The sequence below is a fragment of the Eurytemora carolleeae genome, unplaced genomic scaffold (assembly GCF_000591075.1).
Source record: "Eurytemora carolleeae unplaced genomic scaffold, Eaff_2.0 scaffold1228, whole genome shotgun sequence".
Lineage (NCBI taxonomy): Eukaryota > Metazoa > Arthropoda > Copepoda > Calanoida > Temoridae > Eurytemora > Eurytemora carolleeae.
In genome coordinates, this window is record NW_019397295.1 from 83,652 (window position 1) to 105,220 (window position 21,569).

Consider the following 21,569-nt stretch of genomic DNA (forward strand, 5'->3'; position numbering starts at 1 on the left):
GTTCAAACGAGTAAATATATTGCTCATTTGAACTATTTTTTACTTCATTAGAACTATTTTCATTTGAACTATTAAAATATTTTTAATGAAATAAACAAAAAATAGTTCAAATGAACATAAAAATNTACAGTACACTATACAGTACACTATACAGTACACTATACAGTACACTATACAGTGCACTATATTGTACCTAATTATACACTATACAGTACACTATACATTGTACCGAATTTGATAACAAATTTTGAAAACTTTAAATGATAACATCTAAATTTTTCAAGAGAAGATTTTACCTAGCAACTTATTTTAAAAAAGGGGGGTGTAAATTCGTCAGTGCCTCCCTTTTAGGAGATAGGGGGTACCTGACCCCCTGTACCCCCCCCCCCTGGGTACAGGCCTGTGACCATACATATTAATTTTTGAGCAATTAGTAACTAATTATTTTATTTTATTTTATGATACTTCATCAAAATCTTTCAAAAATCGATGTTTAATCGATGCATCACTTTCGTGTCGTCTTTGAACTAAAAAATATATTCAAAGAATGTTGCGTGGCAATTGAGCGCTGTAAAACAGACCGCAAAATCGTTTTCAGAAGTCTTGGATACAAATTCGAGAATTCTATATTTACGCGAGTTTTAAGTGAGTTTGAAAGTAAAAAACCTTATTAATTGTACGTTCTATTATTTAAGATGTTAAACATATTTGATATTGTTTCAGAAACATGGCTGACGACGAGTATGAGCCGGATTTTGATGATAACGATTTCGTCGGCGACGATATCGACGGTGAAGATATTGACGATGCAGTGGACGATGCAGATGCTGGAGAAGGAAATATTGATGTAAGTCTCTCTTGATGGAAAGATAATTCCCAATTTCTGTCTTCAAAATTCAAAAGTCAACTTAAATTCCCAATATTTATGGTATACAGAATACCCAGTAAAAAAGCGCTTTGAATTTTATTTTTTTTCAGTACTATCTACAAAATATAACAAAATATTTTAAATTCCTCAGTATTACCCCAATTTTCATAGCAGGCCAGAAAACTACAAAGGGAAATATTGAAATTTGATTGAAAATCAAATAATTTAATATTGATTTGACAATAAAAAATAATTATAAACTATTTAAGTCTGTGCTTAGGATCAGGATCCGGATCCGCAAGATTTTGGCTTCCCGGATCCGGATCGAAGGGGTAAAATATCAACCAAAAACTGCAAAAAAAATCTTTTTTACTCCAAAACCCAAATCTGAAATTTTGAAAAAAATTATAAAAATTTCCTCATTTCTGAATGGTTCATCAAGTTTTAGGATAAAAATAAGCGAAAAAAATAAAACCAAAAATTTGAAAATTTTGTTTTGTTAAAAAATTTCAGTAAATCTTAAAGAAATGACCTGGATCCGGATCCAGGATCCGGATCCGCATCAAAATTGAATGGATTCTAAGCACTGATTTAAGTATAATATTTCTTTAAAAAAACTGTCCCTTTTAAAAACTTTACAAAATCAAAGATTTTTCTAAACTAAAAATGCATTAAATGCAAACTCCATCAGACCTGCTCCCAGGTTTAAGTAATATTAAACATAGCTGAACCACATAGACGAGGTTCAACCAGCGTACAAAAGTGGTTGAATTACGTCTGCATGGGTCAGCTACTTATCGCTATTCAATAAATCTGGTCCCCAAGTCTTTTATGAGTTCAAAAAAAAATTATTCGCAAATATACATATTCCTCAGCCTTTTTGTTTAAATTTAAAATTAATTTTTCCAATTACTTCTGTTAAAAACTTGTTTAATATAAATTGAATATTTCCCCTAATAGAGAATAACTACACCCTACCTGACAAAATACGAACGTGCTCGGGTTCTAGGGACGCGCGCACTTCAGATCTCAATGTGCGCCCCGGTCATGGTTGAGTTAGGTTTGTTCTACATTTAATTTATTGAATAATCATTCCCCGATTTTTACCCCCCCCCCCCCTCCACAATTTTGATAGATAGAGTTGTTCACAGATGTTGCTAAATGTGGAATAGGGTGAAAAACAAAGGGGGTTAAACATTTTTCTGGGGTGCATAGGTTATATTGGTGATGTTTAGGTTGATTGGAGCATTTCATCAGGTTCAAGTCGTTTTCGGTTTTTAGACAAAACCTTGATTTTTGATGGAGGTCAATGACCGCCCATCCAAAATTTTCTTTTAAATCCGCGTAAAGGGCCAAAAATGGAGGCTGCATGCAAAGTTTCAGTCTCGTCATTCTTTGAAAGTTTCACTCGTCGATTTTTTTAAATCTGAATTTTTCTGATTTTCTCTATTTTCTAGAGGGAGAAACGGATCCTCTTCAGATTGCCTTGAAAGAGCTGAAGCAGAGGAAGATACCAATCATCATTAGGAAACCAATTCATCTCAAATATTTCCTTATCCCCCCCCTCCCCCTCCTCCCCTAATGACCCAGCTGACCTGTTAAAAAATTATCCTCAGAAAAGTGTTATAATACTCAGGAAGGCGTAAATCTTCATTAGAAAATATTCTGCGGAGTTTTATATGGAATTGGATTAAATCACAGGGTTTTTTTTTTCTTGAAAAATACCCCTATCCTCCCTCTTTGAAAATAATTTTTTTTTATCCAATAAGTTCGGTATGTTTTTTTAGGGATTCATTTGCTTAATTGGGGAAAATGAAATATTTTCACCTGGTTAAAAGATTATTTTTAGAATTTTAGGGTAAATAATAAAGGTGGTAGTGTAATTCATACAAATATACACCCCTGGGCTAATAAACTGCTGTTTCATATCTATATAAACGCCACGGTCCACAGTCCTAGACTAATATTAATCAGTGTTCTTATCTCAACAGACATTTTCCCATATTTGAAAAAAGTCCTGAGAAATGAAAATAGAAAAATACCAATTTTTAGGATTTAAGAAGAAAAAAAATGTTCAAACAATTCTATAAAATATGAGAGTTAAGTCTAAACTGAGTTAATTACTTGTTGAATTTGGTGAATTCTAGACGGTATATGCCTGACGGATCACATGAAGACTGGGGAATCGACGAACTAATTGTTATCGATTAACTCAAAATTGTGGATTTATTAAATATCCGGAAATGATCGATGACAAGGCATCATATTATCAACCCACTGGCGATATTTTTTTTTGGTCAAATTAAGAAAATTTTGATTAATTTAACCCAAGTTATAGATTTCTTCACCTCAAATAATCGACCTAATTTTCTCAAATCATTATTTTCTACCTTATCTCCATATTTTTTTTATCGTTCATAACAACTATTTTCTCGAATCACATTTATTTAATTTTCAGATAAAATGTTTTAGAAAAAGATATGGAGCCTAGTTTCCCAAATATACCTCAGGTATTGGGAAATATTATTTATTGTTTAGTTTTTTGTTTAGGTTTTGTATTACTCCAAGGACCCCTAAAGGGGTGTAGTAGGAGTTAAAGTGGTTAACATAATAAATCTGCATTAGAAGTTTTTTTTGTGATTCTTTTGATAGTAAAAATAATGCATGTACATTGCACATATGAATAATATATAAACAAAATAATGTTTTTTTAAAGAAATGATTTTAAAATAAATGTCATCTACTATTCCGATTTGTGAGGAAGACAATTGTTTATAAATCTAAAACACGGATAATTAGAAAATAGATCTATAACCAAATAAACACTGTTAGTGTAATTTCAAGTGATCTTCCATGCAAAGAAGGAAATGCCCGATATACTACGGTACCCTTGAAACCTTCGACTGTCCATCGAGTTGAAAGATTTCTCTATTTTATCATGAAGGAATCAGCTTGAGTTCCTCTTAACCGCGTCTCTAAGCTGTGTACAGAGTAACCTCAACGGAGCTAATGTGTTAATTGCACAACTCAAAGTATCGACTGTTTTACGTTAAATACTGTTTTTAATCAGTCAAAAGAAAGTTTTAATTTTCTGCCAAAAAAGTAGCTATTGATAGTTCTTTAAAATATAACAGCTTGCAAACTAAGTGTTTAGCAACTAAAAGCGTTATATGGATATGTCCGACATCCTTCGCCAGTTTTAAAGGGTACCGTTGTGAATCAGGGATGCTCCTGTTTAAATGCAGGGTCACTTGAAATTATGCTCACAGTCCCTTTAACCATAATTTAGGATGAGACTCAAAGTGAAGCGAATTGGGCGTATTCTATGCGTAGAAACATGCAGCAGATTCTTCCAGGTCTTTTTCTAGGTAAGCATTCTGTTAGGTTAGGTTGATTGAATGATTAAATGGTTGGTTGGTTAGTTGTTATGTTGATTATTGATTGATTGAATAAATTGAATGAGGTATTCATATATCAATTGATTGGCAGGTTATTCCAGATCTGACTCATTATAAAAGTAGGGTGTCATAAAAATCTGATTTAATATGATTCGGATTGATTGATGGAGGTTAGCTTTCATTAATTGAGTTATTCCAGATTTCAGATCTCAATTTATAGTAGCAGGTTTCATTAAAAATTTAATTCAAATTGATTTATTGATGGATTAAATGATAGATTTGTTGATTGATTGATGGATTGAGAATAGCATTTATTAATTGATTGACAGGTTATTCCAGATTTCAGCTCTGAAGTATAAAAGTTTGATGCCATTATAAATCTGATTTGATAGATTGATTGATTGAGTGATTGATTTATTGGGAATAGCATTTACTTAGTTGACACTGATTCTCAGTGTTCCAACTAGGAATATGTAGAGGAGTTTTATTTAAGAACTGATGATCATCTGATGGTAGAATTGTATCGTCTAGGTTTGTGTATAGATCCCAGTAATCATTGGGGATCTAATGTAGTGATCATACTTGTTTTTGAATACAGCAGATTTGATATCTTGTGGTAGTTTATTCCAATAGTTTCAACTCTGTCACTAAAGCAATTCCTTCTCAGTTCTAGTTTTGAGTTTTTTGGTTTCAAATTGAATATATCAGCAGATTGTCTTGTCATGCATGAGATAAAATAGTAAGTCCATTTCTTACATAAAATGAATATACCACCACCCCTTCCACAATTGGTGTCACTGCGGTCTATTCTCAGGGCAGGATCTATAAAGTATCCCGGTATGTTGACCAGGGTGTTAGTTATAGAAGGATTGCACCAGGTTTCAGTCAAATTTATAAGATCAGGTTTTATTTCATGTGCAACAACCTGGAGTTGATTAATTTTAAGAATTGATATATTGGTTATTCCAGATTTCCTATAGAATTAGGATGTCGTTGTCATTAAATATCTGATTTGATTCGATTTGATCGATCTGAGGTATAGAAAAAGGATGTTATTTGGTTGGTTGATTGGTTGAGTAGTTGATTGATTGATTTGTTGGTTGATTGATTGATTGGTTGATTAATTATTAGGTCCTTATGGTGCTGCCGGAAAATCCAAGCTTGAAGAGCTGCAGCATCATGGAATAAGTCATTTAGGTAGCTTTTATAATTTTTGAGGTTTGGCGGACATTTTTGGAAAACATCTTCCTCTTTCTATAGAATCGTTTCAGTTATTTTCTTCTTAAAAATATTATTTGAAAAATGCTTTCTAAATAAAGTGTACTGGATAATCATTAATCATACTTAGCAGTTAGCAATAACTAACTTAATAAATATTTATATGTTTCATGTTCTTCATTTTACCAATTTTTCTTGTAACCTTAAAAAGGTAAACCCCAGAAATCAAATTTAATGAAAAGAAATTTTGAAGAAAATAAAAAATAAAATAAGATTCATTGAAAAAACAGCCTAATAAATCGATGAAGTTTGTTTTTTCTTTGATACGAAGCTGTATTATAAACTTGTTTAGAAAGGGTTCTAGCAAAAGTGTTCAGATAAACACATAAAAATGCAAAAAAAAAGCTTAAGAACGTGTAATAAATCTGGAAGCAAACTTTTCGTATAATTTCAGTTTGTGTCCGAATGCCAGGAGAAGAGAAAATAGTCAGAATTAATTTTCAAGACAGTTTTATTTGTTCAGGTAAATTAAAATAACTATTCTTATTTCTTGAAAAATTATTTTCCCCTCCCTTTCCGTCCAATAAACTGAGAGGGTTCATGCGGATTTTGGTTTTATTTTGAGCGTAAGCGGGGGAAAAAACTTGCCAGAATGATGTCCAATTTGAATTTCCTCCCAAAATATACAAAAAGTTAAAAAAAAAAGATTTTTAGATAAAAAGGAAACCTTATCTTTTGTTGCAGTGATAGAAATGTCAGAGAGCCGGACTGAAAGAATTCTTCCAAAGGAAATTCATTTATTTTCTAAATTTGTTTTAATATCGTGCTTTTTATCAGTACCATGCTTTTAGCTAGTTTTTTTATGTCTACCATCAATCCGTAGCAATAAAGAAAATAATGTTAGAAATGGTAGAAACATGTCCTTCTTGAATACAGGGGAAGGCGATTATATCAATACAAAGAAGACTACTTTTTTATTTAAGTTCTGATTGTAAACTAGCTTTTTTTCGAATTACAAGTTAACGAGTAATCAGAGAAGCTTTTTTTTATTGCCAGATCCTCTTGACTTCCATGTTTATGTGTATCCATGCGGCTTAACAGCTTGATCAAAATTGTAAGTCGTCTTTATTGTATTGATTATGATCGCCTACCACTAGTAAAATTTTATTTCAAGAATTATTTTGAATGCTTGTAGTTGAAAGAGTTTCAACTATTGTTGGAGGACTGTTTATCAAGTAATGGAAAACTTTTAGGTAGGATTTTCTTTCCTTCACAATTTCTTATGAACCAATTTTTTATATAAACTTTTTAAGAGTAACAAGATAAACCCTCCCCCCCCCCCCCCAATCTATAGGAGTCCCTACTGCAAAACATCAAACTCTTCCGTGCGCTAATCTTATAGTTATGTTTTTAAATGATATGATCTAAATATTCATAAAATATCCCACCCCCAAATGTTAGAAAGGATGTAACCTTTTTGAATTATTATGTCCCTTTTTTTATTGTATGTCTTTTGTGACATTTGTTTTCTTAAATCAATTAAATTGTTTTATTTTTTTCTGTAATATTTAAGATATAAAAACTTATTTATTTATTTTTAAAATTTTTTTTTACTTGTTAGTTTACTGTGTGGATGGAATGTCTAGGTCTGCTGCCCTCGTCATGGGATTTATTATGTTTAAATATGGTCTCTCTTATCAGGTAAAAACACTAGAGAAACGGACTAGAAACCTGATCTCTTATCAGGTGAAAACATTATAGAAACGGACTAGAAACTTTGGGAGGGAAGGGCGAAGGCTTAACTACACATTCGTGCCTTATTCACCTCATTTTCTCGTCCAAGCCACCTCCAGATTCTCGTCCTTGCCACAACAACGTTTAATGCACTGCGCCTTGGAGGTTATAACCTGCTTGAAATATTCCTTAAATCGAAAAAGTAGGTCCATTCAAATCAAAGTAAGTTCTATATCATTAGAAAATTGTTCCTGAGAAAATTCTCAACTTAAACAGAAAAATTCTCGAAATTTTTTGACGAGTGCAATGAAAAACGGCGGCTTGAAATCAACCCTTAAACAGTTAAAAGTTGAAATTGTTACTTGAAAAGCAGATATTAATTTGATTGTTTCTCTAGGAGGTATTGAAGTATGTACAGCAGAGAAGGTTCTGTATCCAACCCTCTCCTGTATTTGAGGTTCAGCTTAAGGAACTAGAACCTATTTGTAGGGTAAGCAAACCCATTTCCTACAACTTTGGAACCGGATCTGTTAAAATTTTAGGATCCAGGGGGAAAATATACATCAAACAAACTTTTTGTCATAAAAACTTACTTGCTTGGGATCCCAGCGCTGCCCAGGTGACTAAAAGTTACTCCCGCCTTTTTCTCACACTTGATCGATTTTACCGGGAAACTAAATTTTCGCTATTAAAGTCGACCCACTCAGCTTAGAATCTTTAAATCAAGCTAAGAACATTCCCGTGTGGGTCTCCCGAGTTTCCCAATAATTTGAGGCAAATGTGTCCAGGGGTTCCTGAGTTATGATCGGACAAACAAACAGACAGACACACAGAGATTACAACTTCTATATATAAATTTGGCTTGTCTGTCTGTTTGTCTGTCTGTCTGTCTGTCTGTCTGTCTGTTTGTATCCAATAAACGTCAAAACGACTGAACCGATCGGGCCCAAATTTTTTGTGGGACATCTAGGGACCCCAGGGAAGGTTTATGAATGATCAAAATTTCAAATATTTGTCTCCATCAAAATTCGGTCTTCATTAAATTTTTTAAATTTTTTGAAAATCCACGAAATTTTTTGTGAAAATCCGCGAATTATTTTTGTTTTGTTTTACGATGTACACAAAGAGAACATGTTCACAATTAATTTAGAAGAAAGATGGGCGCGAAGCGCCCTCTAAGGCTAGTTATATATATATAGATATATCTCAAGTTTTGAACTTAGAGTGAATAACCCAGTGATCTCACAACGATCATTAAATTTTCAGCCTTATGGATAAAAATTTGCAAAAGCTCGTTATAATTTGTTAATAAATGCAAAAAAGCTGGATCAGAATCAATTTTTACACAGGACAGATCCCTTAAAAGTAATTGGATCCTGGAAACTGCCCCACTCATTAGGGGGGGGGGTGATTTTTCAAGACAATATACAATATACATCACTTGTAGCCTGTAAGTGAAGGAAGCGGAGTATATAAAAGCTTCGTCTTTTAACCCTCACTCCTCAGGTGTAGCCATTGATTTTATGTTTAAATTATTATACTGTGCCAGGCTGAGGTTGGGAGGAGAAGTTATCAGCCCAGCAGACAGAAAAGGGAATTTGAGGACAGGTCAATATCTAGATAATAGAAATAAAATCATATAAAGAACTGAGCTGGAAACTCTTGTAATGTGGATATCTTGAGATCAATGCTATATCTCCTCTTTCTGTTAATCTGCATTCTGCAGATTTATTAATCTTTGTTTGATATTCAGAAAAGTGTCTAAAATTCGACCAATCAGAGTCTTGTTTGTAGAAACTGAACAGCCAATCAGAAGCCGGGAAATTGGACGCATAATCAACGGAACCTAGCAGTGATATCCATAAGAGTTTCCAGCTCTTTACATTTGCTTAAGAGACTGAAACCAAAAGTTTTTAATGCCGTCAGGTAGGGGGCAGCAACTTTCCAATGCCCTTACCCATCCTAACCAGCTGCCTACCAATCTTAACAGTATTTTTATTAGTATTATTACTGTTATATTCATTGTTGTATATTTAGTGATGAGATAATAGATGATCATAGTTTCACCAAAATTCGCCAGGTATAATATTTTACACCGAATTATGGATTCTACCCTCCCCCCCCCCCGTCCAAGAATGTTTTCGTCCATTTTTCGTCGCTAACATTTAACTTTTTAGAAAAAGTAATTCTTCTGATTTTCGCTGTTTTTTAACAGTTTTTATCTGTTTTTTTTTTCTTTTACTTTTAGTTTTCTTGTTTACTTTATTCCCCTTTACTCATTTCCTCAGATTTTGTTTGGGGACTTTTTATCTAAAATGATGTTGGTGGTTTTTATATTTTGCGAGTTCTGGTGAAAACTATTGCAAACCATTTGAAAAAAGATATTGGACACCTGTTAAGTTTGCGTTGAACTGGCAATATTGTTATTACCCAAATAAACTAAACTCTCATTCGCGATCAATTCCTATTGGCCACTTTAATTGTATCTTTTATCATATTTTACATTTGTTTTTTCCCGTTTTTCCTCGTTTAAAAATCTTAGTTCTTTTTTGTTTCTCAAATATTTGATTTTGTTTTGTTGATCTTTATTACTAGTACACCTTTGTTTCGTGTTCAGGCGGGTAGTGGAGGTTTAGCCTAGGGGGGGTGCTCTTTTTGTGCACCCCCCTAACGGTTGATGTGAACCCCCCTAAAAAACCGGTATTAAGAAAATTTCAAATCTATATTAATCTACCTGAAGGCTGACTATTATTCATCTGACCATAATTACCAATCATTTTAAATGAAACCCCGCGAAAATAATATTATAAATAAGATAAAGGTACAAGAAAGAATTTGAAAAATAATCATAAAATGGACAAATTGTGACATTGTCGATTGATAAGAAATTAAAAAATCTGAATATATATGCAGGATTACTGTTTAATAAATTAGAGCCTGCCTCTGGCCCTAGGGGGGGGAACAGGGGGTACCAGCCCCCCCTCCACCGCGCGCCTGTTCGTGTTTGAATGGAATTTATGTTTAGAAAGTTGTTGAGGATGGTTCTACAATGGATACAGAGTAAACTAGTCTAATATACTCACACGAAATACCTGCTGCAGTACAAACAGATCATTCTCACTGAAAATATTGTTTTTCTTAATTTAATTTTCGTTTTTTAACTTGTTTCCTTGTTTTAAGTTTCAAGATTCTTGATCTTGGTTGGAAGATTCTTGGTTCCATGATTCTTGGTTCCAAAATTCTGGGTTCCATGATTCTTGGTTCCAAAATTCTTGTTTACATGATTCTTGGTTCCAAGATTCTTGTTTACATGATTCTTGGTTCCAAGATTCTTGTTTACATGATTCTTGTTAACATGATTCTTGGTTCCAAGATTATTGGTTCCAAGATTCTTGTTTACATGATTCTTGGTTCCAAGATTCTTGTTTACATGATTCTTGGTTCCAAGGTTTTTGGTTCCATGATTCTTTCTTGATTCCATGATTCTTGGTTCCATGATTCTTGTTTACATGATTCTTAGTTTCAAGATTCTTGTTTACATGATTCTTGGTTCCATGACTCTTAGTTCCAAGATTCTTGTTTACATGATTCTTGGTTCCAAGATTCTTGGTTCCATGATTCTTGATTCCATGATTCTTGGTTCCATGATTCTTGTTTACATGATTCTTAGTTCCAAGATTCTTGTTTACATGATTCTTGGTTCCAGGATTCTTGGTTCCAAGATTCTTGGTTCCATGATTCTTGGTTCCAAGATTCTTGATTCCATGATTCTTGATTCCATGATTCTTGATTCCATGATTCTTAGTTCCAAGATTCTTGTTTACATGATTCTTGGTTCCAAGATTCTTGTTTACATGATTCTTGGTTCCAAGATTCTTTTTTACATGATTCTTGGTTCCAAGATTCTTGGTTCCATGATTCTTTCTTTTTAACATGATTCTTGGTTCCATGATTCTTTCTTGATTCCATGATTCTTGGTTCCATGATTCTTGTTTACATGATTCTTAGCTTCAAGATTCTTGTTTACATGATTCTTGGTTCCAAGATTCTTGGTTCCATGATTCTTGGTACCAAGATTCTTGGTTCCATCATTCTTGTTTAGATGATTCTTAGTTCCAAGATTCTTGTTTACATGATTCTTGGTACCAAGATTCTTGGTTCCATGATTCTAAAACTGTACGATTGATATTAACTTATTGTTTATGTTTGATTTTAAAATTATTGTCTGCAAAGTTGAAGTAAAACTTTGTGTATTCGTGTACAGTACAATGTAAATTGTGTATTCGTGTACAGTACACCGTAAATTGTGTATTCGTGTACAGTACAATGTAAATTGTGTATTCGTGTACAGTACAATGTAAATTTGAGAATGTACAAAGTGACAAGTTCCTCATATTTCTAATTGCAGAAGAAATGACGGAAACAAAAATAGAAAATGGAAACGCAAATCAGAATGGGGATTCAGTAGAATCCAAACCAGAAGTAGACGCTAAACCGGAAGTAGAATCCAAACCGGAAGTAGAGGCCAAACCGGTGAAAAGAGATCTTGATGATTCTGATGACGAATCTCCAGCAGGCAAACCTCAAATCAAATTTTTTGCGATCGTTGAAATTTCGAAATTTACAAGTAACTTGTTTTAATCTGGAAAAGAAACGATGGAAATTTTCAGCACTTTCTGGCCTTGATAGGCATCAACTTTTTAAGATATACTTATTGCCTGGATGTGCACCTTATTCCAAAAAGATACGGGTAGCATGTGTAAATTCAAATACTGCAACAATCACTGGAGTTTTTTCATGAAAAATTATATTTAAGAAATTAGAATTTTGGTTTTTCAAATTTCACGAAAACTTTTATTTGACGCTTGCTTGATATGACCAGCTCGGAAGAAAATCAAACCAGAGACCAAAGCATCATTGGACTGTCCATACCTTGATACAATTAATAGGTAAAAATCAATTATCTACTTCCGTTCAGAACGTACTTAGTTTAGCTCTCAAACGTAACAATTATTAATCTAAATTTGAATTTGATTAATTAATAACCTTTGATAAATTATTCTGCCAATAATGGATTATTTTATGTTTAGCTAATGTGTATAAAAATAATCGAATAATATGGGTTAATCAGTGCTCCTAGATCTGCCCTGAAAAAAATGGATTTATTTTTAACAAAAGAAGAATTTTCAGACAATTTTTCCTCAATTTCATTTTTCATTATTTTTCCCGTTGGAGGCCAAAATGTTGCGGATCCGATCCGGGTCCTAAGCTAGGATCCAGATCTCAAGCACTGGTTTAATTTAATGTTTTCAGAGGAGTTCTTGACTTTGATTTTGAGAAGCTTTGTTCTGTTTCCCTCTCCAGGATTAATGTGTATGCTTGTTTAGTCTGCGGAAAATATTTTCAGGTATAAAGCATGGAATTATACAGGGGTGTGTATTTTCTTGCAAAATCATTTCCCCCCCTATTTGAAAATGTTTTTATATATGTGACATTTTTTGTGTTTTATCGGCTTAATTTGGAAAAAAAAGATGTTTATGGGTAAATATATGTTTGGATAAAAAGTATTAAAATGGCTGATAAACGTGCCAATTTTTATTTTGTTAAATTTCTTAAAAGTTTACACACTCATTATTTCAAAATAGTGTTAAAAAAACTATCTATCTTTCAGATAAATTAAGAAAAAAAAGAGAAATTTTAAATAGCCTTTTTTTTCTGTGAAATATTTTTTTCTGGCCGGTCATAATTATTTCCTGGGGCCATGTGATATGACAAAAAAAATTGGACCTGATCGATAGAGCCGTTTTTGACGTTTGTCGGATACAGACAAACAATTAAATGTGTATTTGATTGGGAACCCAGCTTCGCCTGGAGACAAAGTCTTCCGATAAAACTAAAGTTACTTAACTTGGAATTTTTATCTGAACTAAGAACTTTCTCCTTGTTCTTCCGAGTTCACCAAACACAATTAGGTCAAGAGGTTCCTGAGTTTTGATTGGAAATATAAACAATCAAACCGAAATTATTACGTTTCATAAAACCTTGCCTCGGAACTTTGTCTGGAGAATAAGCTTTTTCAATAAAAATTAACCCATTCCATTTTTTTGAACAAAGTTAAGAACATTCACGTGTTCGACCGAGTACCATCAGCAAAAAGTCCATAGTTATGATTTGATATACAAAAAAAATAAAAATTACTACTTTCTATATATACATATATATTATATATGGAAATGAAGTATTTAACTCTGTGTTGTATTGTAGGGTCGAGGAAAGAACACGCATGCCTACACTCATAGTGTGAGTGAAGGGCACCGAGTTTATCTCAACCTTGAGTCTCACAAGTTCTACTGCCTTCCGGACAACTACGAGGTCATCGACGCATCCCTCGGGGACATCCTGTACGTGTTGAACCCGACCTTTAGCAAGGACCTTATCAAGAAGTTGGAGTCCTCAGCCAGGGAAAATAGGGCCTTCTACGGAACAAAATATATACCGGGAGTAGTAGGTAAATAAAATACAAGAAATCACTAATGGCAGTTTCTTGTAATAGTTGTAGGTTTTGAATTTTACTTTTCCCGTGGCTTTGTGTGGATTTTTCTGTTTTTCAACACATTTTTAAAAATCAACATTTTTTTCAGGCAAGTTTTTTAAACTCTTGTTATTCGCAAATTTTTGGCCTGACCAGTTTACCCAATTATATGTTTATTGGAGAAAAACAGACAAATAACCTTGCCAAATATATATTTACCCTTTATTCTTAGGGAGGTGATATATTGAAGTGAATCATGGATTGATTGATTGGTTGATATAATGATATATTGTTTTTTATTAAATCTTTGATTGATAAACTGGTTAAAGTATTTTTTATTTTAGGTTTGAACAATATCAAGGCAAACGATTACTGTAATGTGATTCTACACGCGCTCTCCCACGTTCAGGAAATATTCTAGATTTAGCTTTTATCATTTTTTTAAACCTCTTGAGCTAACAAAACAAAAACATACAGTGAAACCCTTAATAACGAATACATCGAAAGAATTCATCAAATGTCGTATTCTTCACTTTCTGATAATGGAATGTTGCAGATATTTAGTTTTTTAATTAAATGATTATATGGAACTCTTAAAAACTGTTCTCGCATATTCATGGATATTTATTTATTTTCGCAAATACTGAAATTTACGTAATCTATATATAAATTTGGCTTGTCTGTTTGTCTGTCTGTCTGTTTGTTTGTTTGTTTGTATCCAATAAACGTCAAAACGGCTGAACCGATCGGGCCCAAATTTTTTGTGGGACATCTAGGGACCCCAGGGAAGGTTTATGAATGATCAAAATTTCAAATATTTGTCTCCATCAAAATTCGATCGTCATTAAATTTTTAAAAATTTTGAAAATCCGCGAAATTTTTTGTGAAAATCCGCGAATTATTTTTGTTTTGTTTTACGATGTACACAAAGAGAACATGTTCACAATTAATTTAGAAGATGGGCGCGAAGCGCCCGCTAAGGCTAGAAAGAAGGGCGCGAAGCGCCTTGAATTTCTAGTACAGTATAAAACTCATTGAATAATTGTCAAGACGACATTTGATAAATTCTTCCAAAGTATCCGTTATTTAGGGTTTTACTGTAGAATAACAATAATTGCCATTTTCGGGTATTTTTTAGTTTTCCCCGGTTGTTCTTCAAGAATAAACTTAATAATACCCAAGAATGTAATGCAAGGAAAGTTAATTGCAGTTGCGTATACTCTGCGTACATACTAAAACCAGTTCTCTCTGGGCGGAATTTGTAAACAAGAATAGATGTATCAGTGTTCGTTTAGTATCCGAGGAGGTTAAAAGCATTGAATTTTGATAATTTTGATAATTCACATAATAGTTTCCTATGACCAGAATATTTCATTGATTATTTATGTGAAAGATGGATCTCATGTCAGGCTTCGACATCCGTCTTGTGTTTACATTACCACCCAGTGACAGTACACTGCAGTACAAAAGATGCGTACATCTCTGAAATAACTTTCCTTGTATTAAATCCTTGATAATACCAAACAATCTCAGGTCTAGTTGTTAATATTTTAAAGCTTGAGGTTGAATTTTATTATGATTTAGAATATAAAAACAGGGGTTAAGAAACTATTTCCTGGACGAACATAATTACAAGAATATAAAGCGGCCACCAGGAGATCAAAGCTTTCTTCTAGGCAACCATTCATTTATTTATTTATTTATTCATTTATTCATTTATTCATTTATTCATTATGCCTTTATGCCTTTATGCCTGTATTAGGCCTTTATGCCTTTATGCCTTTATTATGCCTTTATGCCTTTATGCCTTTATGCCTTTCTGCATTTATGCATTTATGCCTTTATGCCTGTATGCATTGAAACATTCATGCATAACCTTTTCATTTTTGGCAAAAACTTCAAGCAATTATCCAATTTTTTAACTAGTCATCTTCTTTCTGTGGTTAGGGTTGTATGAGTGTTATTGTTATTGCTATAATAATTTTTAAATAAATGGCAATTGTTTAGTTCAGAGATTTGGAGAGCTGATCAGGAAACTATGGAACCCAAAAAATTTCAAGGCACAACAATATACAAAATATTCCTTAATGGGTTCTACTAGGGCAAGGAAGGCCGTTTTGCTATTGGATACACTTCGGTAGCGAGGAGGGTCGACTCATTTCATTGTATGATTTGTTGTCTGCTGCTAATTAAATAAAGGGGAGGGGGTCATGATTTAAAGATAACAATGAAAGAATGGGGGATCTATCCAAAAAAGAATGAATGAGGGGGGGGGGGGGGGGGGTGGACTGATATCAAACTGAAAAAGATGGTGGGATATTTTAATTGAGAGAAAAAAGATGGGAGGTAGGGGGAGTCCACCTAAAGGGACTGTACGCGTAATTTCAAGTGACCCTCCATGTAAAGATGACAATGCCCGATTTACAACAGTACCCTTAGAAGCTTTTTCTGATCAAGTATTAATTAGATATCTATGTTTTGTTTCTTTAAAAGTGATTATTTTCATTTTTGGTTTCTATGTGAAAGTGACTTGCGCATTCTTTGTTCATTAGAAGCAAGGAGAAAATCACAGAAATAAACACTTTTCCGAGTTAGAAAAAGACAGGTTGTTCCATGTTTTAATCAAAGTTTCAAGGTTACCCTTGTGAACTTTGCAAACTTTGCATTTAGCACCATTTGAGTCCTTATAAAGAAGTATAAATGTGTGTGTAAACTAGGCCCACGTATCTCCCCATGAGATGCTGCAAGCTATAGTACTCTGCTCCAGAAAGAAGTTTGAGATTACCAAGCAAGGGGACGCTGGTTCCCTTCTACCCTGGATTCTAAACTCTCTACACATGGCGCTGGGTTAGTGTCTAATAAATAACCTTTTAATGGACCTTTTAAAATGTACTCGCACGATTGTTATTGTTCTGTAAAAGATATGTTTTTAAGGGGGGGGGGGGGGGTTGAGGAAGTTCTTTCCCACTCTTTTAAACTTCTTACCAAAAATTCAATCATTTTCCCCCTAATAAGCATTAAAGATCCATTACAAAAACGTGTCCAACCTAGGCGGGGAAAAATAATTTTGAAATTACTACGAGATTATTGCAGTGAGACCAGTAAAAATGTGGAATCGAAAGAGGACTGCTTGACTCGAGTTATGATTTAAATATCCCCTTGAACATAAAACACAGCAATTCTCCTGTTTTATTTTATAAAATCGATGTTTAAAATGCATCAGAACCCTCATTAGCAACTCTTCAAAGTCATCCACATAATAACTTTACATGGGTTCCTGAGGATTTTTCAAGCATTAACAAGCTACTGGTACAGCTTCTTTAAACTTTATAACAACATCAAATGCACAAAAGAACACTTAAATGTCGTCTTTCTATTCTACAGTTATTTAGGGGGAACCAAGAAGAAGAACTCCTCTATCATCTACCAACAGTTCCTGGGTTCTATGAGGATTCACACCAAGAAGATTATGCCAGCTGATGCTGATCCTAAGAAGCAGAAGGAGCTTGAGAAATCAGGAGAATATGATTGGAAGGTCGGTCAGCCCATGTTTGTCTGTCAACTGTCAAGTCTTGTCTGACAACTCTCCGTCTGTCAAGTCTCTTTCCGTCAAGTCTTTGTCTGTCAAGTCTCTGTCTGTCAAGTGTCTGTCTGTCAAGTCTCTGTCTGTCAAGTCTTTATCTGTCAAGTCTCTGTCTGTCAAGTGTCTGTCTGTCAAGTGTCATGTCTGTCAAGTCTCTGTCTGTCAAGTCTCTGTCCGTCAAGTCTTTGTCTGTCAAGTCTTTGTCTTTTAAGTCTCTGTCTTGCAAGTGTCTGTCTGTCAAGTCTCTGTCTGTCAAGTGTCTGTCTGTCAAGTGTCATGTCTGTCAAGTCTGTCTGTCAAGTCTCTGTCCGTCAAGTCTTTGTCTGTCAAGTCTTTGTCAGTGTCTGTCTGTCAAGTCTCTGTCTGTCAAGTCTTTATCTGTCAAGTCTCTGTCTGTCAAGTGTCTGTCTGTCAAGTGTCATGTCTGTCAAGTCTGTCAACTGTCAAGTCTTGTCTGACAACTCTCCGTCTGTCAAGTCTCTTTCCGTCAAGTCTCTGTCTGGCAAGTGTCTGTCTGTCAAGTGTCTGTCTGTCAAGTGTCTGTCTGTCAAGTGTCATGTCTGTCAAGTCTGTCTGTCAAGTCTCTGTCCGTCAAGTCTTTGTCTGTCAAGTCTTTGTCTGTCAAGTCTCTGTCTGTCAAGTGTCTGTCTGTCAAGTCTCTGTCTGTCAAGTGTCTGTCTGTCAAGTGTCATGTCTGTCAAGTCTCTGTCTTTCAAGTCTCTGTCTGTCAAGTTTTTTTTCCTGTCAAATACAGTGCTTAGGATCTAGATCCGGATCCGCAAAAATATGCGGATCAACGGATCCGAATCCAAGAGGTAAAATATCAACCAAAAACTGCAAAAAAAAACTTCTTTACACCTGAAATCCAAATCTCAAAAAAATATAGATTATAAAAATTTCCTCATTTCTGAATGGTTTATCAATTTTTAGGATAAAAATAAGCGAAAAAAAAACAAACAAAAGTTTTGAAAATTATGACATGAAATGACCTGGATCCGGATCCATTTTTTTCTAGTGCGGATCCGGATCTGGATCCGCATCTGCATCAAAATTAAATAGATCCTGAGCACTGACCAAATATCTATCTGTCAAGTCTCAATTTGTCAATGTCTGTTAAGTCTCTGCCTGTCAAGTCACTATCTTTATTACTTGATTACTATCAAGTTCAAATTTTTGATTGAATGATTAAATCGTTGATTGAAAGATCGATTCTTTGATTGAATTTTTAATTCGTTGTTTGAATGATTGATTGATTGACATGTTGATAAATAAATTATTTTTTTGACAATTGATTGATTGATTTAGATTGAAGAGTCTCCGTTCTTGTACCTGACCTCTGAACTGCCTCCTCCACCTCTATTCAAGGATGAATTCCACGAGAATATTATTCCTCAGGTCTGTGCCATATTTAATGGGTGTGTATTTTCTTGAAAAAAAAACATCCCCTTCCATCCTCTTTTAGAAATAAGCTGAACGTTTTTATTAAATACTGTGTATCCTGTAGGTGTCTCTGTACAACATCCTGGCCAAGTTCAACGGTCAGACAGAGAAGGAGTATAAGACCTACAAGGACAACTTTCTCAAGAAGTTTGAGTTGGTCAAGCTACCACAGTAAGTTTATACAAACAACTAGTTGTTTTTTAGATAACAGAAAGAGTGACATCAGTTTCATACAATTCAAATAATATTTGAAAAAACTATAATAACTACAGAGGTCTAAAATTTAGTAAAATATATATGATAATTTTTTTTATATCTATATATGTATATTTTATTTATTTTTCAGTAAATGGAATTTTCGAAACTAAGAATCCGAAAGTATTTTTTATATCTAATGAAATTTTCTATGTTTTATCTTAACTGAAATAACTAAAAAGAAATATTTAGGTTTATTATCCTGTATATTAAGAGGTTTACTAAGAACACCTTCTTTATGGAGAAGAATCCAACAATTGTTAACTTCCCTGTAAAAAGTATCGAGTTCGGGGATTTACTGAGTGAGGAGGTGAATTTGGCGATTTTTTATTGAGATTTTTATCAAATGATTTGTTGATATTTTTTTATTAGATTATTCATTGATTGATGGCTGGATTTTTTTTTGATTGATTGATGGATTTATGGAATGATGGAGCATCATTTCTTTGATACCAAAGAATTGATTGATCGAATGATTGATTGACTGATTGAATGATTGAATTACTGAATAACTGATTGATTGACTGGTTGAATGACTGATTGATTGACTGAATGTGTGATTGATTGCGTGATTGATTGACTGATTGCGTGATTGATTGACTGATTGAATGATTGATTGACTGATTGACTTACGAAATTTTTGATTGATTGCAGGGATTGTTCAAAACATGGAACAAGCGGATTGATTGGTTGATTGATTGAATGATTTATTGATTGATTGCAAGAATCGTACAAAATACCAGATTGATTTAATTAATGCTTTATTGATGAATGGCTATTGGCTAGCATTGTACTTAACACACTGATGTAACCTGCTGATGGATTGATTGATTAAATATCTGATGAATTGAATGATAGGATCGTGCTAAACACCCTGATGGAACTACCTATGACTTGATGGCAAATATTGTTCACGACGGAAGTTGGGAGAAAGGAAGCTATAAGGTAAATTCCGATCTAAGTTCTCATTTAATTGAGCATATTGAAATTAAAGTAAATTGGGATGGGAGGACATGATTATCTACGAATTAGTCTAGAATCAAATTTTTTTTTTTTATGAAAATATCCTGTTAACTTACATGTTCTAAGTTAATATCCATGTTATTTATTAACGTTGATGTCCTGTGTAAAGGTCCATGTAAGTATTCCAAGTAAGTAGCATGTGTTAAAACTGCAATAAAGTCACTATTTACTTCTAACGAACCAAGAATATAAATTTCCAACAATACAATATTTTAAATTCAACAAAATTAATATTGATCGCAAACTTCCAAATGACCAATTATCCTGATCTGAGGTACAAAAAACTGTAATTTACTTCTAAAAAAAGATTGAACAGTCCTAATCTTACGTTAAGATAACATTTACATTTTATAATGTGACTTCTTTTATCCTTGTATTCTGTTATTAACGAATAAACATAAATAACTAGGCTGCGCCCATCTACTTTTTCAACTTTAATTTCTGGCATTATCTGTGAGCCTCAGCATCTTCTATTTGTACAGTATAAAACAAAAACAAAAAAGTTTGCGGATCTCATAATATTTTTTTCGCGCATATTCAAAATTTTACAAAAATAAAAAACTTCTACGCACAAATCTGTATATAAATTTGGCTTGTCTGTCTGTTTGTTTGTTTGTCTGTCTGTCTGTCTGTTTGTAACCAATAAACGTCAAAACGGCTGAACCGATCGGGCCCAAATTTTTTGTGGGACATCTAGGCACCCCAGGGAAGGTTTATGAATGATCAAAATTTCAAATATTTGTCTCCATCAAAATTCGATCTTCATTAAATTTTTTAAAATTTTATAAATCCGCGAATTATTTTTGTTTTGTTTTACGATGTACACAAAGAGAACATGTTCACAATTAATTTAGAAGATGGGCGCAAAGCGCCATCTAAGGCTAGTTTTTGTAAATTCGATCATCCATATACGTTCCCATAGGTCCCACACAAAATTTGGGCATGATCGGTTCAGCCGCATTTTGACGCTGGATACAGATAAACAAGCAAATATGTATATAGATTGTCGCACAAAATAAAAAAATCTGTTTGTTGTAAAAACTATTTATTAACAAGAAATAAGAATATGAACAAGATCTGACTGTTTTATATTATAAGTTTAGCAGGACCCAGTGATCCTCAGCTCAATAACGATCAGGTTCATCAGATTTAGTTTCAAATCTGGTATTCCTTAATAAGAATAGCTTTATTAACCAAAAGCAATTCTTGTAAAAACCCACGTAGTTATTGCAATTATTAGCAATATCCTACCTGATTTTCTGAGCTGGAAAGCTCAACAGGTTCAAGAGCAGGCAGTAGAGCTTCAGTCTTGAAGATCATGACCTGCCATTCTACTCTGAAATATAAAATATTAAAAGCTTTATATTGGGATAATTGTGATTTGGCACAAATATGCATTGAAGATCACAATTGTTTGAGGTTCGGCTTGATTCCAGGTTCAGGTAGAGTCTTCTCAATCTGGAGAGGAACCATGATACTCCTAAAGTTTACACTCCCCGGCAAAGCTGGGTGACGAAA

The 21,569-nt window shown here is 33.6% G+C and overlaps 3 protein-coding genes across 3 annotated transcripts; all 3 read left to right on the forward strand.

The window, feature by feature from the left end:
- The first annotated feature begins 722 nt into the window (after positions 1 to 722).
- LOC111713338 (DNA-directed RNA polymerases I, II, and III subunit RPABC2) lies at positions 723 to 3,327 on the forward strand. Its single transcript, XM_023488190.1, has 5 exons — positions 723 to 851; positions 1,043 to 1,059; positions 1,829 to 1,928; positions 2,326 to 2,395; positions 3,016 to 3,327. Exons 1-5 carry the CDS (start codon positions 728 to 730, stop codon positions 3,077 to 3,079), a joined length of 375 nt encoding a protein of 124 aa, XP_023343958.1. The 5' UTR covers positions 723 to 727; the 3' UTR covers positions 3,080 to 3,327.
- Positions 3,300 to 11,628, forward strand: LOC111713335 (serine/threonine/tyrosine-interacting protein A). The gene is made up of 11 exons (XM_023488182.1): positions 3,300 to 3,378; positions 4,158 to 4,236; positions 5,398 to 5,463; positions 5,939 to 6,007; positions 6,229 to 6,272; positions 6,680 to 6,737; positions 7,106 to 7,185; positions 7,616 to 7,708; positions 8,768 to 8,826; positions 9,256 to 9,298; positions 10,244 to 11,628. The coding sequence occupies exons 1-11, from the start codon at positions 3,349 to 3,351 to the stop codon at positions 10,280 to 10,282; spliced, it is 660 nt and encodes a 219-aa protein (XP_023343950.1). The 5' UTR covers positions 3,300 to 3,348; the 3' UTR covers positions 10,283 to 11,628.
- Positions 11,617 to 20,060, forward strand: LOC111713334 (U4/U6.U5 tri-snRNP-associated protein 2). Its single transcript, XM_023488181.1, has 13 exons — positions 11,617 to 11,794; positions 12,101 to 12,167; positions 12,532 to 12,625; positions 13,483 to 13,726; positions 14,095 to 14,159; positions 15,348 to 15,426; positions 15,758 to 15,810; positions 16,468 to 16,597; positions 17,143 to 17,285; positions 18,639 to 18,728; positions 18,838 to 18,944; positions 19,221 to 19,338; positions 19,887 to 20,060. The coding sequence occupies exons 1-13, from the start codon at positions 11,632 to 11,634 to the stop codon at positions 20,043 to 20,045; spliced, it is 1,512 nt and encodes a 503-aa protein (XP_023343949.1). The 5' UTR covers positions 11,617 to 11,631; the 3' UTR covers positions 20,046 to 20,060.
- Positions 20,061 to 21,569: the final 1,509 nt, after the last annotated feature.